General features: G+C 36.0%; 1 protein-coding gene across 4 annotated transcripts in view; it reads left to right on the top strand.

Annotated features, from left to right (window-relative positions):
• TLK2 (tousled like kinase 2) overlaps nucleotides 1–16,519 on the top strand; it is a 108,630-nt gene that overhangs the window by 34,655 nt on the left and 57,456 nt on the right. For 3 of the 4 annotated variants that reach the window (XM_054574903.1, XM_054574902.1, XM_054574905.1), the window contains exons 6-7: nucleotides 605–700; nucleotides 11,005–11,172. In XM_054574903.1, the coding sequence (XP_054430878.1) occupies nucleotides 605–700; nucleotides 11,005–11,172 (264 nt within the window). The remainder of the gene's footprint in view (nucleotides 1–604; nucleotides 701–11,004; nucleotides 11,173–16,519) is intronic. The other variant, XM_054574904.1, reaches the window with a different exon arrangement.

Genomic DNA, 16,519 nt, shown 5'->3' on the forward strand with positions numbered 1-16,519 from the left:
CCTTCACTGTGCTTTCTTCCCCTTCCCATCGTCATCAGTCTAATGCCGCCCTATTTCTCTCTATAAGAGGAAACTGCTGCTCACTTTCTAAATTTAAATTTGTTCATGATGTGTCTTGTCTGTGATGATATAAAAATTCACAAATGAGGTGATTTTTCTCTTGGCCAAACTAGGTTTCGTGTCTTACAAAGGGTGAAGCTGAATAACTTGGACTCTTCTCTTTAGTCCAGTGGAACATGTAGTGAGCTCACTGACCCATCGTTAGTGGTTACTAAAGAGGACACTAACATCCCCTTTGCCACTGTATTCCTGCTTCATGTATTACGAGACAAGAAGGGAAAACATTCTTCTCATGCTTTTCAAAACTGTTTCTAGCCATGTTTTCTTTATATCTTGGTACATTTCTGCTGGAGTTCCTTCTTAAAAATCTCATGGAAAAGATAGCAAAATTTGACTTCATGGTATTTTCTTTCTAGAATAAGATGTATTGACTTAAAGGGGCCATATATAATTAAGAGCTGTTTGTGTATTAATCTTTTACTCTCCTTATCTGAAGCATAGTACTGTTTTGAATTATTCATATCCATTTCTCCCTGTTGGCCAGTTTGCTGGGGGAAGCGGGCCAGGAACCAGCCCTGGCAGAAGTGTTCCACCAGTTGCACGATCCTCACCGCAACATTCCTTATCCAATCCCTTACCGGTAAGCATTCACCTGGAGAAATTTGACACCTGTTGCAGGAGACACCCAGGAACACTCAAGCAAAGTTTCTCTCCCATTAATCACTCAAGAGGAATGAGGCATTAAGGAGAAAAGTTAATAATACTACTTCTGAATTACTCACTTAGCTTCAAATCTGTATATCAGTAAATTAACGCTTTACAAGAGCAAACCCTATTCTCTCAGTATAATAAATTGCCTCTAAGCCTATAGCTCAGTGTTCTTATCTAAACAGCAGCTTTTTATCCTTGCCAAATTTATATGTCCCCATTAGTAAATCCTTTCTTAAAAAATTTGATCAGCTTCTGGCATTTGAATTATTTTTAAGGTTTAATCAGTGACATAGTGGAGAAGCTAATGCTGTATGTATACAAATTTGATAGAGGTTTGTTTTCTGCCTATGAGATCTGAAGGTCTTAAAAACATTGTAGCCAAGTTAGTGTTTCTCAATGCAGGGGTAGTTTTGCTCCACAGGGGACATTTGGCAATGTTAGAGTCATTTTTAGTCACACTAGGGGTGGGGGGATGGTACCATTGGCATCTAGTGGGCAGAGGCCAGGGATGCTGGTAAACATACTCTAGGACACAGGACAGGTCCCCACAGCGAAGAATTATCTGGTCCGAAATATAACTGATACTAAGGTTGAAAATCCCTGAGTTTGCTAACGTAGGATTTTGTGTTAATTTGTTCGCGTGACTTTGGATAATTTATTGGTACCAAACAAGACCTCTGTATTCAAAAGGGTGTGTTATGTCCACTGATAACTGATGTCTTGGGGGCAAGGGGTCTCTCTATGATCAGGAGTTTTCATTCTGGGTTTCTGCTTAGGAAAATTGTTTTTCTCTGTCTCTGCAGAGTTGGTTAATGCTGCTCTCTCCCTAAGTGTTTTAGTCTTCTGTATTGTTAAAGTATTTTAAAATGCACACCTTCCCCCTCTATATCTCATAAAACCATGCATTAATTAGGATGATTGTAATTATTGAAGCACTTAAGAAAATGGATTCAATTTGAAAATTTTTGCCTTTATTTTGTCATCATCTCCATATTTTACTTACTTCTAATTTTTAAAATTGCTTTATCAGAGGAGAAAGAGAGAGAGAGACAGACAGACCGACACATTGATTTGTTGTTCCACTTATTGTATGCGTTCATTGGTTGATTCTTGTACATTCCCTGATTAGAGATTGAATCTGCAACCTTGGTGTATCGGGACAAAGCCCTAACCAGCTGCTACCCGGCCAGGGCATCTTGCCATATTTTAAAATATTTGAAATATTTGATGTGTAGATCTGTTTGGTTAGGTCAAGGTTTGTTAGATAACTATTTAGGAGATCTGTGTCATTATTTTTCTTATGTTTTAAACCAAAGTTTTAAAAATGTTAAATGAGATCACAGAATTATTTATTTGGACAGATATGTCTTATAGAAGTTTGTTGTCTGTTGCTCTTTTCTTCCTGAAATCTATATTTTTCCTTTGGTTTTTAATAGTATGACCACCCTTCATATATCATTTGTCAATTTAGGCCAAGTCTTTCCTGAAGACAGAAGAGATTTATACTCAATGTTCTATAGACCTGTCTGCCAACTGTATGAATAATGGCTGGGCCTCATTATTGTGCAAATTTAGGTATATACTAGCTGTTGAAATAGGAACCAAACCTTAACTTTCTTTTCCGTTGTACCAAGAAGCTCTTTCTCCTCCCACTTTAGGTTCTGTGCTTCATTGTTATAATCACTGTTTTGTATATGACCCTTAATTCCCTTTTTTTACTTTCTCTCCATCATACTTTCATGAAAAACCCAACCCTGGTTAAATCTAATTTTCTGCCTTTCCCTTGTCTGCCTCTTAGCAGTCCAGCATGGTTAGAGGAAAACACACATGCTGACTGATCTAACTTTAAGTTTATAGGTACTAATCTTAGGTGTACCCCTAGCTGCCTACCAATTCTACTATATTTCTCTGGTTAGTTCCCTTTCCTACATGGACATTTATATGAATGTATCATATTTTTGTGATTTCCTGCAAGCCCCAACAATACTGTTTTCCCTCCACTATCTCAGTTGATAGCTTTGCTTTTTTATTTTACTGAGAAAATAGAAGCAACCAGAAGAGAACTCTCACATGCTCCTATACCAAATCAACCAAGTTATTTACATCAGTACACATACTGGCCTTTAGGGATGAATGAACTTGCCAGCCTTCACTGGGCACTGGTCTCCCAGATACTTAATGTATTCAACTCCCTACTTGACATTTCCATTTATATATCTAATGGACAGCCTGAAAATGTCCAGAATGGAACTCTTGCTTCCCCTTTACTACCAGAACAGCAACAACAAACCACACCACTCTTCCTGCAGTCCATCCTGTCCTGGTAAATGACAGTTTACTTTGTCTAGTTTTTCAGGTCATAAAGTTATACCCCATGTCTAATCCATCAGGAAATCCTTTTTATTCTTTTCTTTTTTAAAAAGCTTTTATTTATTTATTTTTAGAGAGAGGGGAAGTGAGGGAGAGAAACAACAATGAATGGTTGCCTCTCATACGCTCCATACGGGGTAGGGGACCTGGCCCACAACCCAGATATGTGCCCTGACTGGAAATTGAACCGGGGAAGGGACCCTTTACTTCACAGTCTAGTGCTCAATGCGCTGAGCCACACCAGCCAGGGCTCTTTTTTATTATTTAAATCTTATTTATTCTGTATCAGTATCTGAGTACTTTTCTATTCTTTTGGTTCTCTGCATTAGCCTCCAAAGTGGTCTCCCTGTTTCTGCCCATGTCTCACCTATTCTCAATATAGTTGCCAGAGTGATGTCTGTGAAAAAGTTAAGACATATCCTCATACTCCTCTGCTCAAAACTGTCCAGTGACTAGTCCACATTGCTCTAGACTACATGACCTAGATCTGTGTTTCCTCACCCACCAGGCTCTGATATCTTCCACATTCTCCCTTTCCCTCATGCTCCTACAGCCCTGCTGGCCTCCTTTAAGATTCTTAACACTGCAAAACATTCTTTTGCTTCAGGCCTTTGTACTTGTTTCCTCTTTCAGGAACAGCATGATTAGTAATCTCTTTATCAGGTTATTGATCAGAGATGACCTTATCAGAGAGGTCTCCCTGGCCAACTTTAAAATAAGCATTATTTCACACTTTGTCGCCATGTCCCTAATCCTGTTTTATTTTATTTTTTAATTAATTGATTTGAGAGAGAGACAGAAAGAAACACTGCTTTGTTTTTCCATTTATTTATTCATTCATTGGTTGTTTTCTTGTAATGTGCTCTGACCACAGATCAAACTCCACAACCTTGGCATATTGAGACAACACTCTAAACAACTGAGCTAGCTGGCCAGGGCTAATCCTGCTTTATTTTAATTGTTAGTTGCACCACCTGGCATATATTTAACTTTTAATTTTTTAATCCTCACCCAAGGATATGTTTATTAATTTTGGGGAGAGAGAAAGGGCGGGGAGCAGAAATTGATGTGAGAGAGACATTGATTAGTTGCCTTCCATATGCACCCAGACCAGGGATCAAACTTGCAACCTAGGTATGTGCCCTGGCCAGGAATTGAACCTGCAACCTTTTGGTGCACAGGATGATGCTCCAACCAACTGAGCCACCCAAGCAAGGCCCACCTGACATTTAAATTTTGGTAATCTATTTTAATTTTTCACTGATTCCTCTTTATATGCATAGAAGAGTACACAGGTAAGTCCACACACAGCTTAGTGAGTTTTCACAAGCTATACCAGTCCCCTTTATGCTCTCTTCCAGTGATTAGCCGTCTTCCTGCCATCTAGAATAGCCACCATTCTGGCTTCTAACAGCATAGATGAGTTTTTCTGTTTTTGTACTTGGTGTAAAAGGAATCATACGTATATACCCTTATGTTTGGCATCTTTTTTTCAGCATTACTTTTGTAAGATTCATCCATGTTGTGTGTTATTGTAGATCATTCGTCATTATTGGTGTATAGTGTAATTTTAATTCATGAGCTATATGTTTCAGTTTTTAACTATGCAATTAATCTGTTGCCCATCTTCTCCCACTAGAATGTTCATCCCTTTAAAGCAGGGAGTTTGCTTTGTTTGCTTACTGTTGTTTTCATCTCTCACAGTACTCATTACTTTGCATTAAGGTATAATTATTTTAACTGTTCCCCTTAATTGACATGGAATATCTTGACAAGATAATATCTTGTTCAATTTTCAGTCTCTAACACCCCATAACAGTGTTGGTTCATATTGGGTGCTCAGAATCTTGAAAGGGAAGAAGATGGATAAAGAATTACTTTAATTTTCCCCCCTCAAGTGATTCTTTTGTGTATTTTTTTTTAAAATACAGAAGTACATAAAACATGAACATTTTAAGCAGCAGTTGGTAAACTATGGTAAAGTTCATAGCTGGCAAGCTAAAAATGAGTTTTAGATTTTTAAAGAGTAGTAGAGACAAAGAAGAATATATGGCAGAGAGGATATGTGACTTGAAAAGCCTAAAATACACAAAAAAAAATTTTCAGGAAATTATTATAAAGTTAACTGTATGTAATCGTTACTTAGGACAAGAAGTAAAATATTTTCAAGTTCCTAGAAATTTATATGTGCTTGTCCCTGATCACAACTCCCTTCCTCTACACTAGAAACAAAGCAGTATTCTAATTTTTGTGATTATCATTTGCTATTCCTTATTGTTTGGCCACCTTATATGTATCCCTAAACAAAATAGTTTAACTTTGTCATTAAGTCAGTTTTGTTAATCATGATTTTTTTTGCTTTTTTTGGGAAGGAGGGGAAGAGTGATGTCAAAGTATGTGCATCATCTTGAGTGGAACCCTTAATCATGATGTTTTAATCAGTGTTTAAATCTTCTGTTCTGATTTTTGGCTGTTTGTTCTATCAATTATTGTACTCTTTACCATATCTTTCATGATTTGGAGAGTGGTCTGTTTTTTTCTGTAGTTATATTTTTGCTTTATGTATTATTAAGTGACTTTCTTTATGTCTCATGATGCTTTTTGCTCTAAATGCAATTTATCTGATATTTAACATATCCAAACCATTGTATGATATACATACTTCCATTTTATCCATTGGCTTTTCATTATTATGTTTCCAGTGTATGTGACTAATGTCATATAGTTGAAATTTTTCCTTTATTCTAAGATTTTTTTTAACTTCTTTGTTTATCCTATTTATATTTAATATAATTATCATTGTATTGGGTTTAAATATGTCATAATTTTAATGTTTACTTTTTATCCTGTGTGTTCTATCATTTTTAAATGTTTATCAACCTTTTCCTTTCTTGCTTTCATTTGGATTGATTTTTTAAACATTTTTTTCAGATTTTCCTCTTCCACTAGTAGCTAGATCCTCTTTGGTACTTGTCTGAGAAATACCACATCTTTAGTGTGCAAGAGTTTGATGTTACTAGTAACTTTCCTCTCCTCTCAAACAAATGAGGACCTCAGAACATTAACTGTTTATCTGCTACTGACTTGGTGCTCGTGGTGGTTTACGTTTTTATTTTGCTTTATTTTAGCTTCATAAAACATGATTTTAAACTGTCACAGTTTATTTAGATTTATCTGTATATTTAGCTCTTTCTTTGTATTTGTTTAATGACATCTTTTACCTTCTACCTGTGGTCATTTCCTTCTGCCTGAATTACTAGTTCTTTAGTATTTTTTATATCTGTTGGGGGTTAACTCTCTAGGTTTTTGTTTTCTTAAATAACTTTATTATCCCCTTATTCTTGAAAGGTGTTGTTTCCTGTGTATGTTTCTAGAATGGCACTTTTTGAAAAAACAATTGAGAATTTCATTATCTTCTGGCTCCCATTGTTACTATTGAGGAAACAGCTTTCATTTACTTATCTCTTGGAAAGTATCTGCCCTTTTTCCCCTGGCTGCTTTTGAAATCTGATGTTCTGCAGTTTTACTAAGACACAGCCTTTTATTTCTCTTCCTTGTGATTTATTGGGCTTCTGCTAGCTGTGGGTTGGTGTCTTGTACCATTTCTGGGTGATTATTAGCCATTGTCTCTTCAAATATTGTATCTGCCCTTCTTTATTCTCCTCCTGTGAAATTCCAGTTAAAGATACGTTAAACCATTTCACTTTGTCCCATGCCCCTTAGTTTTTTTCTATTTTCTTTTGAATGCTATATTCTGGATAGTTTCTTGACTCTCATTTCCCAGATTCTCTGTTGTGTTGTATCTTGATTTGCTATAAGCCCCACTGAATTATTAATTTTTGTTACTATACAGGGTGGGGCAAAAGTAGGTTTATAGTTGTAAGTACTTAAGACAGAGTTAATAAAGCTGTTGTTATAATCATAACCTGCATGTCTTTTTCCACAGGAACAACTATAAATGTTTCACCCGACCATGTATTTCCCTGCAGATGTTTGCAAACCTGTTTGTTTGTTTTTTTTGTTTTTGTTTTTTAAATCTAGTAGAAAGTTATTTTATAATCTGTGTCTGGTAATTTTGGTATTTGAGGTTTTTATGACTCTGTTTCTGCTGTCTCTTCTTTTTCCTAGTTGTTGCTTGGGGGTTTATTTCTTTATGCATCATTTTTTTGGACAGCATTTTGCTTATTCTTGAAAAGTCAGTCGTGAAATTTCTTTGAGATTTAAGATAAAGATGCATTCCTCCAAAGATGATTTTATTTGCTTCTTCCAAGTTTCAGAGAGTCTACCAATCCAATGCTATTTTTAAGATACTGAATTTGTGGCCTGCATTTTGTTTGTTTTAGATATTTTGCTTGTTTGTTTCAGCCACTCTGACAATACTGATTTGAATTGTGCTAACATTTCTCAGGGGAGCCTCACCCCCTCATTGCTAAGACAACTTCTTTGCAGCTCCCTGAGGGTAGGGGAACTTTTTCTTCTGGTATATATTATCCCTGAGAGTGTCTAGCGTTTTGGAAGCCCCTCTTGAAGTGAGGATCGTTTTCTATTGAACGTGGGTGGGCTTTTTCCTGTGACTGTTTGCTTGGCACCATGGTGCACTGGAAATGGAAATTTGGGATCTGCAGGTACCCTTAGGGCAAATGTGACTTTGGTACTTCTTTTACTTGTCTTGTATTTCTCATTTCCCTTAGATTTTACACTGGCAGATCCCTATTATCAAGTGTTTGATATCTTTTTTTTTTTCCCCCCATATTTTGTCCTGCTTTCTAAGGGAAGGTGGTTAGTTCAAACATCTTAGCCTGCTCTATTTTCAGAAATAGTTTTAAATCTATTAGCTCTTGGCAAATACTTATTAAATACATAACAGAATGATTAATTTGAGTATTGTAGCTTTGGCGATACATTCTTTCAAGTAGTGAGAATATTGTTATGAATGAATATCACCAGTGTTCTGGAGCCTGAATTTTGAACCATTGCCTTTGGTAAGATTGGAGTGTTGGTTTTAAGGAGGTTGACTCTACTCATAGGTCCTTTTATAGGATCATTTTGGTTATTTTTATTTTCTAAAATGAAAATATTAGTTTTTCCTGAAAGGGGATATGTGCATATTTTCAACAATTCAGAAGTGGTAACATAGAAAGTCCTCTAAAAAAGCACTATTATTAAAGAGTTTAGTGGCCATATGTGTTTATGTACATACATGTTTATATGGTAGATTTGGTTATTTTTGTAGTAATTAATTTAACCAATATTCTATAAATATTTTATATTCTATAAGTAGTGCTGTAATGAATGTCCTTGAGTGTGTGTGTGTATAATAAATAATTATGCGGTTTTTCCTTTTGATAAATTTCCAAAGTATTATTCCTAAGTCAAAGAATATGCTCACTTTAAAATGTCATTACATAATTGCTAGCCAGTAATCAGCAGTTTGAGGGTCTCAGTTTCTAAATATTCTTCTAATACTAATTTTATTATTGTAATCTTTGCCAGTGAGAAAAATACCTTGTTTTAACTTACATTTCTTCATTACTGATATTAAACATTTTTCATATATTTGATTTCTCTTTGGATTTCTCTTTTAATGCTTGTCCAGGTCCTTTGCCTATTTATTTCTTGGAGCATTTGTTTTTTTTTCCTACTGATGGATAGGAGCACATTATTTATTAAAGTTGTTAATCATCATTGATATTGTAAATAATTTTTCCTGTTTGTAATTTTGTCTTTTAACTTTGTTTATATTGACTTTCACCATTGAGAAGTCAAAAAATCTGAAGTTGTCGAATTTATCAATGTTTTTCTTTCTTACTTACTGGTTGTGTGTTATTCTTAGATGTTTCTATTTGGTTTGTATTTTTAATGTCATGTTTAAAAAGTCCTTCACCACTAGAAAGTCACAAAAGCATTTGTTTATATTTTCTTATAAAATTTTTATATGATACAAGGAAACAGTCTTCCTTTTTTCAAATATCTCTGTAAATATTCTACCATTTTTTAAATAAGTTCCCACTAATATGAAATGTATCGCTTTAATCACTAATTATATTTCATATTATATGCATATCTTTCTGAATTTTCTATTCTGTGCTACTGATCAATATACTTGTATTCCAGTATTATACTGATTTAGTTAATGTATGTTTTAATAGTTAGGCAAGTTTCCCTGATAGTCTTTATTAAAAATTATATGGCTAATTTTAATTATTCTTCCAAGTGTACTTCAGAATTCATTTGTGAAGTTCAACAAAATCAGCTCCCCAAAAGAGAGCAAGAGGGAATCCTGGTGATCACTATACCATCATAACACTCTTGCAAAAAAAGAAAAGAAAGAGAAAACCAAAAATACAGGAAAAGCCCTAAGCATTGGCTTTAAGAGAAATTTGACATCTATAAAATTTGAATCCAGTCGCGTAATATCGCCATTTTATTTAGGTCGTTTAATTTTGCCATTTAATTTTGTATCTGTCAGTGAAGCTGTAGTTTTTCTTTATATATTGTATAATCTGCTTATTTCTTAAGCCTACTTCTGAGTATTTTACAGATTTTTTTGAAATTTTCAATCTGCTTTTTCTTCCATTATATGTTCTGGTTATAATCAATAATTGTTGGTATATGGGGAAGCTATTGATTTTTGTATATTTATTTTATATTTAACCATCTTACTGGACTCTTACTTTGTTTTTCAGTTGATTTGCTTGGTTTCCTTTGTGAATAGTTATATCATCCAAAAATGATACTTTTTAAGCTTTAACTATTTTCCAGTGTTTATACTTCATATTTTTCCTTATCACATTGACCAAAACTTTTATAAAAATGTTGAATGATTGTGCTATTAATGTGTTAACCCAGTCTACTTCCTAATGTTAATGAAAGTGTCTCTACTGTAGTACTATTAATTATAATTTTATTAATTTCGGAAAAAATACTCTTTGTTATATTAAAGATATTTCTTTTATTAAAGTGGTATACATTCAGGGGTTCTTTTGTTTTTTTTTTCCTTAAGAGTTGCCCAATAATGTGGACATTCTTTTTGGCATCTAAAGGGAAGAACCTTGACTTTCCTCCCCTCCTAACATTAATGTAATGAAATCCATTAGTAGATTTGGTAATAATGAACCATCCTTATATTTCTGGAATAAATCATACATAATTGTGATATGTTATTCTTTTAGCATAGTATGGAACTTGTTTTGCTTGTATTTATTTCAGCTTTTTTTTTTTCATTTAAGTGTAGTATGGTGAGAATAGAATTAAAGTGAAATAAACTCTACTTATAAAGTAGGGAACAAATGTCTTAATCTTCATTTACTTACAGGATAGAAAAAAACATTTCCTTTGTAGGATTGAGGGTATTATGAAGGTGATTTGTTGAACTCTACAAAGTAACCTGCAAATTCAGAGTTAAGTAAATATAGAACCATTAAGATGTAATTTTGCTGAATTTGAGTAAGATAGTAATTCAAGTTTATAGACTATAATCCAGTGATAATGTTATTATACTCTCCATGCTTATTTTCACAGGAAGTGGTTTTTGTTTCTTAATCCTCGCCTGAGGATCTGTTTATTGATTTTTGGAGGGGTGAGGGTGGAGAGAGAGAGCGAGACAGACAGACATTGATTGGTCGCCTCCCAACCAGGGATTGAACCCACAACCTAGGTGTGTGCCCTGACTGGGAATTGAACCTACAGTCTTTTGGTACTTGAGATGACAGTTCAACCAGCTGAGCCACCTGGCCAGGGCGAGAAGGTGTTTTTTTTAAAAATCATTATCATATTCGGTAACTGTGTTTTTTAATCTGTTGCATGTTTTGACAGTATTAGATTTTCTTTCTCATATTTTGTGTTTTCTTTAATGTTTTCCAGCGGCGAGTAGAACAGCCCCTCTATGGTTTAGATGGCAGCACTGCAAAGGAAGTATCAGAGGAGCAGTCTGCTCTGCCAACCCTGATGTCAGTGATGCTAGCAAAGCCTCGGCTTGACACGGAGCAGCTGGCACAGAGGGGAGCTGGCCTCTGCTTCACTTTTGTTTCAGTGAGTACTGAGCCTGAATTTATGCAGATCCTTGTTGTCCTGCAGCTCCTTGATGAAGTTGGAATAATTATTTTGGTAGGGAGATGATAGCATTTCTGACTCTGTGTCACTTCTGAAGGTAGTGGTGGGCTTCTTTGCAGTTTCTCTTGGTTCTAGGGGCTGAGAGAGATTTTCGTTAATGTCTGAGTACACTGTGGGAAGGAAAAAGATCTTAGATTGACAAAGAAGCAAAGACAATACAGATCAAACTCTATTACAGTCAGAGTAAGTGTTATAATTAAAAAATCAAATCTCCAAACTCCAGCCATCACTTATTTAAAGCAGTATTCTAGTCAGTAAAATTTTAGCATGTAGTCAGGCATTCCTTAGTATGCTTACTAGTCTTTTCCCCTCGTATTTGGGTTACTTATGTGCTTGCCTCCTTTCACTTCTTCAAAATGCTGGTATGGTTACTTTTTCCAGGAATATTTGGTTATCTGTTCTTTTCAGCTAGCTTCTTTCTCTCCCTCCTTGAAAACAAGAGTTTGAAAGATTGAGCCCATTGTTATTTGCCAAATTATAATGCAGTTTGACTCAAAAGCTTCAACTTTTCTTGATTTTTGTGCCCTACCAAGTACCTGTTAGTGATTAAAGATTCTGTAAAGCAAGAGAAAGCCCTCTTGCTCTGTTCCATTTTCAGGGGCATCTTTGGGAGTTAAAGTGACCATTGATTTAAATTTTTCTTTTACTAGTTCATTTTCTACAGTTACAATCTAAGTTTCTTCTTTCTTGGCTTTGGATTCTGAGTCATCTACCCATGTGCGGTTGTATTCAGAAAGGCCATGAAAATGGTTGGGTGTCTTAAGGAATGGAAATAAAAATATCAAAATAATTAGATAAGGAATCATTGTGCATTATTCGGACTCTTTTCTTACAATTATTGTTTTCCCTCAAGAAAGATAAATACATCTTTTAAAGAACGTACAAGACTTTTTAATCATCAAAGGATGGAGAAACTCAAAGGAAACAGGGCATAAAATGGGAGAATTGACCAATATAATGTTGTGAGTGGGCCTGACAGCTGTATGAAATAGCTTGTATGAGAATGCAGTAGTTCTCTATAGTTGTAGTTCAGAGAATGTGTCTGTCCGTCTCTTTGTGTTTACATATATTTCATTGTGTGTTTACTATTTGCTGATACTTGTTCAATCTTCAACTTAGATCTCACTTTTCCAGGCAACACCTTGGATAATCATGGAGGTTATTTGTCTTTTTGTTCTTTTATTGCCTTGAAAACTACTTTCGTTTCACTTGATGGGAGCTAGCTTTGTTTATTCCACCAATATTTATGAATGCCCGTTGTGTGACAGGCATATAGTTAAATATGCAGGATTTTGATCAGCAAGAACTCATTTCCGTGATGTAAGCATCCCCTGAAGGTCTAGGCAGGTAGGCATTGGGGGGTGCACACGGAGGGCAACCACCTGCTCAGTCCTCTCAGCAGGCACACTGAGCCGGTTGGAGGAGTTGTAAATGCTACAGTCAGATTGTTTTTAGGTGAAGAGACATGGCAGAGAGGAGTTAAGAAGATGGTGTATGGAGAAAAAAAAAGAAGAAAAAAGGAAAATAGTATATGAGGAAAGAATATGGAAACAGTATAAGAACCGAAGGCCTAACTGCTTTGGTACACTTCTGTTTCTCTTTGCTTCTCTGCAGTTCCAGCGAGAATATAAACTTACTAATATAAAGTAAGAGAAAAGCAAAAGAGTTGACATTAATATACAACAAATGTGAATCAATAAAGACAAGGAGTTTTCTAAAAAAATACAGAAAGGCCATGAGCAAACACTTTTACAGGAAAAAAGTAGCGACTGACAACATAAAAAAAGCTTAACTTCAGTCATAGAGAAATGCAGAATAAAACAAGATAACATTTTTGACCTGTCAAATTAGTAAAGATTAGTAAGTTTGATAATTCTCAGTGTAGGTGATAGTTTAGACACATAAACTGTTCTCTACTGTCATCAGTTGGTACAGTCATTTGGACAAGCTGGGAATGTATCTCATTATTAAGTTCACATATTCTTGGGTCCAGAAATTCCATTCCGATAACAATACACAAAAATGTTTATTCTGTTGTTTATAATTGCAAAAATCTGGAAGTAATTTCCCTCCGCTAGTGTTTCAAAGAGCCTTAAAAGGAGGATATCTATGACTTCCAGTCTCAGAACTTACCCAGCACGATTCATTAGCCACAGTGATCACTGCCTTCTTCTCCATGCACTCGGACTTCTCTGGGCTTCCGCTCTTCTGCTTCTTCCTCATTTCCTAGATCTTTATTGGAGTGCCACAGGGCTCAGTCTTCAGACTCCTTTGTCTACCTTTATTGTCTACATAATCTCATTCTGTTTCTTTGATCTAATTTTATTCCTTTATAGAGAAGACTTCAAGTTTATATCTCCAGCCCAGTGCTGTGCCCTGAATTCCAGACCTATGTAGTCAGTTGCCTCTAGTCATCTTCTCTTCACGTCTAATAAGCATATCATATTTAACATATCCAAAACTGGATTCTTCATTTTGTCCGCCAACTCCAGACCGATTTCTTCCACAGCCTTCCACGTCTCAGTAATTGTCAACTTTCCTTCGATTGTTTAAAAACCTTGGAGTCCTTCTTGTCTCTTCTGTTTACTTATACCCCAATTACAAACCCATCAGTAAATCTTAGTGATTTTACCTTCAAAATATCTTTAGAACCTTACAACTTCTGATTCCTTTGCTACCACTAAAATCTAAAGCACTGTCTCCCACTGAGGTTTTGGCAGTAGCCTAACTGGATTCTAACTTTGTTTCCTTCAAATTGTTCTGAACAGATCATAGTGATCCTATTGAAACGTTAAGTCCAGCCATGCCACTGGCCCGCTCAGAAATCCTTAAAAATGGCACATGGTCTGTTTCCCATCGCTCTGACCTCTCTTACTACTTACTATCTCCCTTCTTCTCCAGGTTGCATCCTTTTTGGCTACCTTGTTTCCTCAAATATTACCTGGCATGTTTACCTCAGGGCCTTCATATTTGCGTTAACATTCTTTACTGAGATACCAGCATGTCTTGTTCCCTCAGTTCTCTCTAATCTCTGCCTAAATTTACCCTATCAGAGAGGTCGACCCTGATTACACTGTATAAAGTAACAGTTCATCCCTGCCTACCTCACACATTATCTGGCTCCCATGTCCTACGTTGTTTTTCCTTAGTCTTATCTCCAGCCGACTTGATAAATAATTTACTTTTTTTATGACTCCTCTGTTTTCTACCAGTCCCCCACACCCACCCTCCTGGAATGTAAGTTTTATCAGGTCAAGCATTTTGCTTTGCTCACTTTTGTATCTCCAATGCCAGAACAGGATTTTCTCTAATAGACACTTATGGTAATTTTATCATGGCGTGAGTTAATAAATGCATCCTTTATATAGGAACTGGTTAAATACAATATATGCATATACAATGGAATGTTATACATTTGACAAAAGTAAGATATATTCTAATAAAGATCTCTAGACATGTATGATAATAGCAGGTGGCAGAATATTATGTTTCAGCCTTTAAATTTTATGTGTATTGTTACATAATTATGTTTTACCACACAACCTTTGACTTTTTATTTTTTTATTTTTTGTATTTATTACCATTTTGTTTATAGTTTAAAAAGTTTTTTAAAGTATTTTATTCATTATGCTATTACAGTTGTCCTATTTTTTTCTCCCCTTTATTCCCTTCCACCCTGCACCCCCCTCCACCAGCATCCCCCCCGCACCCTTAGTTCATGTCCATGGGTTGTACATATAAGTTCCTTGGCTTCTCCATTTCCTATACTATTCTTAACCTCCCTCTGCCTATTTTGTACCTACCATTTATGGTTCTTATTCCCTCTGCCTTTTCCCCCTTCTTTCTCCTCCCCCTCCCCACTGATAACCCTCCATGTAACCTTCATTTCTGTGATTCTGTTCCTATTCTCGTTGCTTACTTATTTTTTTATTTTCTTTTAGGTTCAGTTGTTGATAGTTGTGATTTTGTTGTCATTTTACTGTTCATAGTTTTGATCATCTTCTTTTTCTTAGATAAGTCTCTTTAACTTTTCATATAATAATGGCTTGGTGATGATGAACTCCTTTAACTTGACCTTATCTGGGAAGCACTTTATCTGCTCTTCCATTCTAAATGATAGCTTTGCTGGATAGAGTCATCTGAGATGTAGGTCCTTGCTTTTCATTACTTTGAATGCTTCTTTCCAGCCCCTTCTTGCCTGTAAGGTTTCTTTTGGGAAATCAGCTGATAGTCTTGTGGGAACTCCTTTGTAGGTAACTGCCTCCTTTTTTCTTGCTGCTTTTAAGATTCTCTCCTTATCATTAATCTTGGTAATATAATTATGATGTGCCTTGGTGTGTACTTCCTTGGGTCCAATGTCTGTGGGACTCTCTGAACTCCCTGGACTTTGTGGAAGTCTATTTCTTTCTCAGGTTGGGAAAGTTCTCCTTCATTCTTTTTTCAAATAAATTTTCAATTTCTTGCTCTTCCTCTTCTCCTTCTGGCACCCCTATAATTCCAGTATTGGAGCATTTAAAGTCGTCCCAGAGGTTCCTAAGCTTCTCCTCCTTTTTTTTGAATTCTTGTTTCTTCATTCTGTTTTGGGTGAATGTTTATGTATTCCTTTTGTTCCAAATTTGTGATTTGAGTTCTGGTCTCCTTCCCTTCCCTGTTGGTTCCCTGCATATTTTTTATTTCACTTTGCATAACCTTCACTTTTTCCTCTATTTTGTGACCATATGCAACCATTTCTGTGAGCAACCTGATTTTCAGTGTTTTGAACTTTTCATCTGATAGGCTGACTATCTCTTCATCACTTAGTTGTATTTTTTCCAGAGTTTTGATCTGTTCTTTCATTTGAGTCATACTTCTTTTTCTCTGCCGGCCTGTTATGTTGGAAGGGGCAGAGCCTTAGGTATTCACCGGGGCAGGGCAACCCACATCACTGCATTGTGGGGCTGTCTGTGGGGGAGGGGTCAGAAAGGGAACTATACTGCTTGCTCAGCTCTCACCCTGCTTTGATTCACTTCCCCTGCTACCCACAAGCAAATTGGGCCCTTCTGGTGCTGATTCCTGGGTGGGTGAGTTTGTGTATGTTCTGGGGACCCTGTGGGTCTCTCCAGTGAACTCTCCTCTGAGGCTGGGAGTTTCTCCTGCCACTGCAACTCTCACAGGTTTTTATAGCCAAAGGTTCTGAGGCTTTCTTTTCCTGCGCCAGAACCCTGGATTATGCAGTCTGTCCCACTCCCCAGTTGTTACCTGCATGCAATTGTGGGACCGCCCGGGT

Source organism: Pteronotus mesoamericanus, unplaced genomic scaffold, assembly GCF_021234165.1.
Source record: "Pteronotus mesoamericanus isolate MK-2021 breed Mesoamerican mustached bat unplaced genomic scaffold, CSHL_Meso_final contig_269, whole genome shotgun sequence".
Taxonomy (NCBI): domain Eukaryota; kingdom Metazoa; phylum Chordata; class Mammalia; order Chiroptera; family Mormoopidae; genus Pteronotus; species Pteronotus mesoamericanus.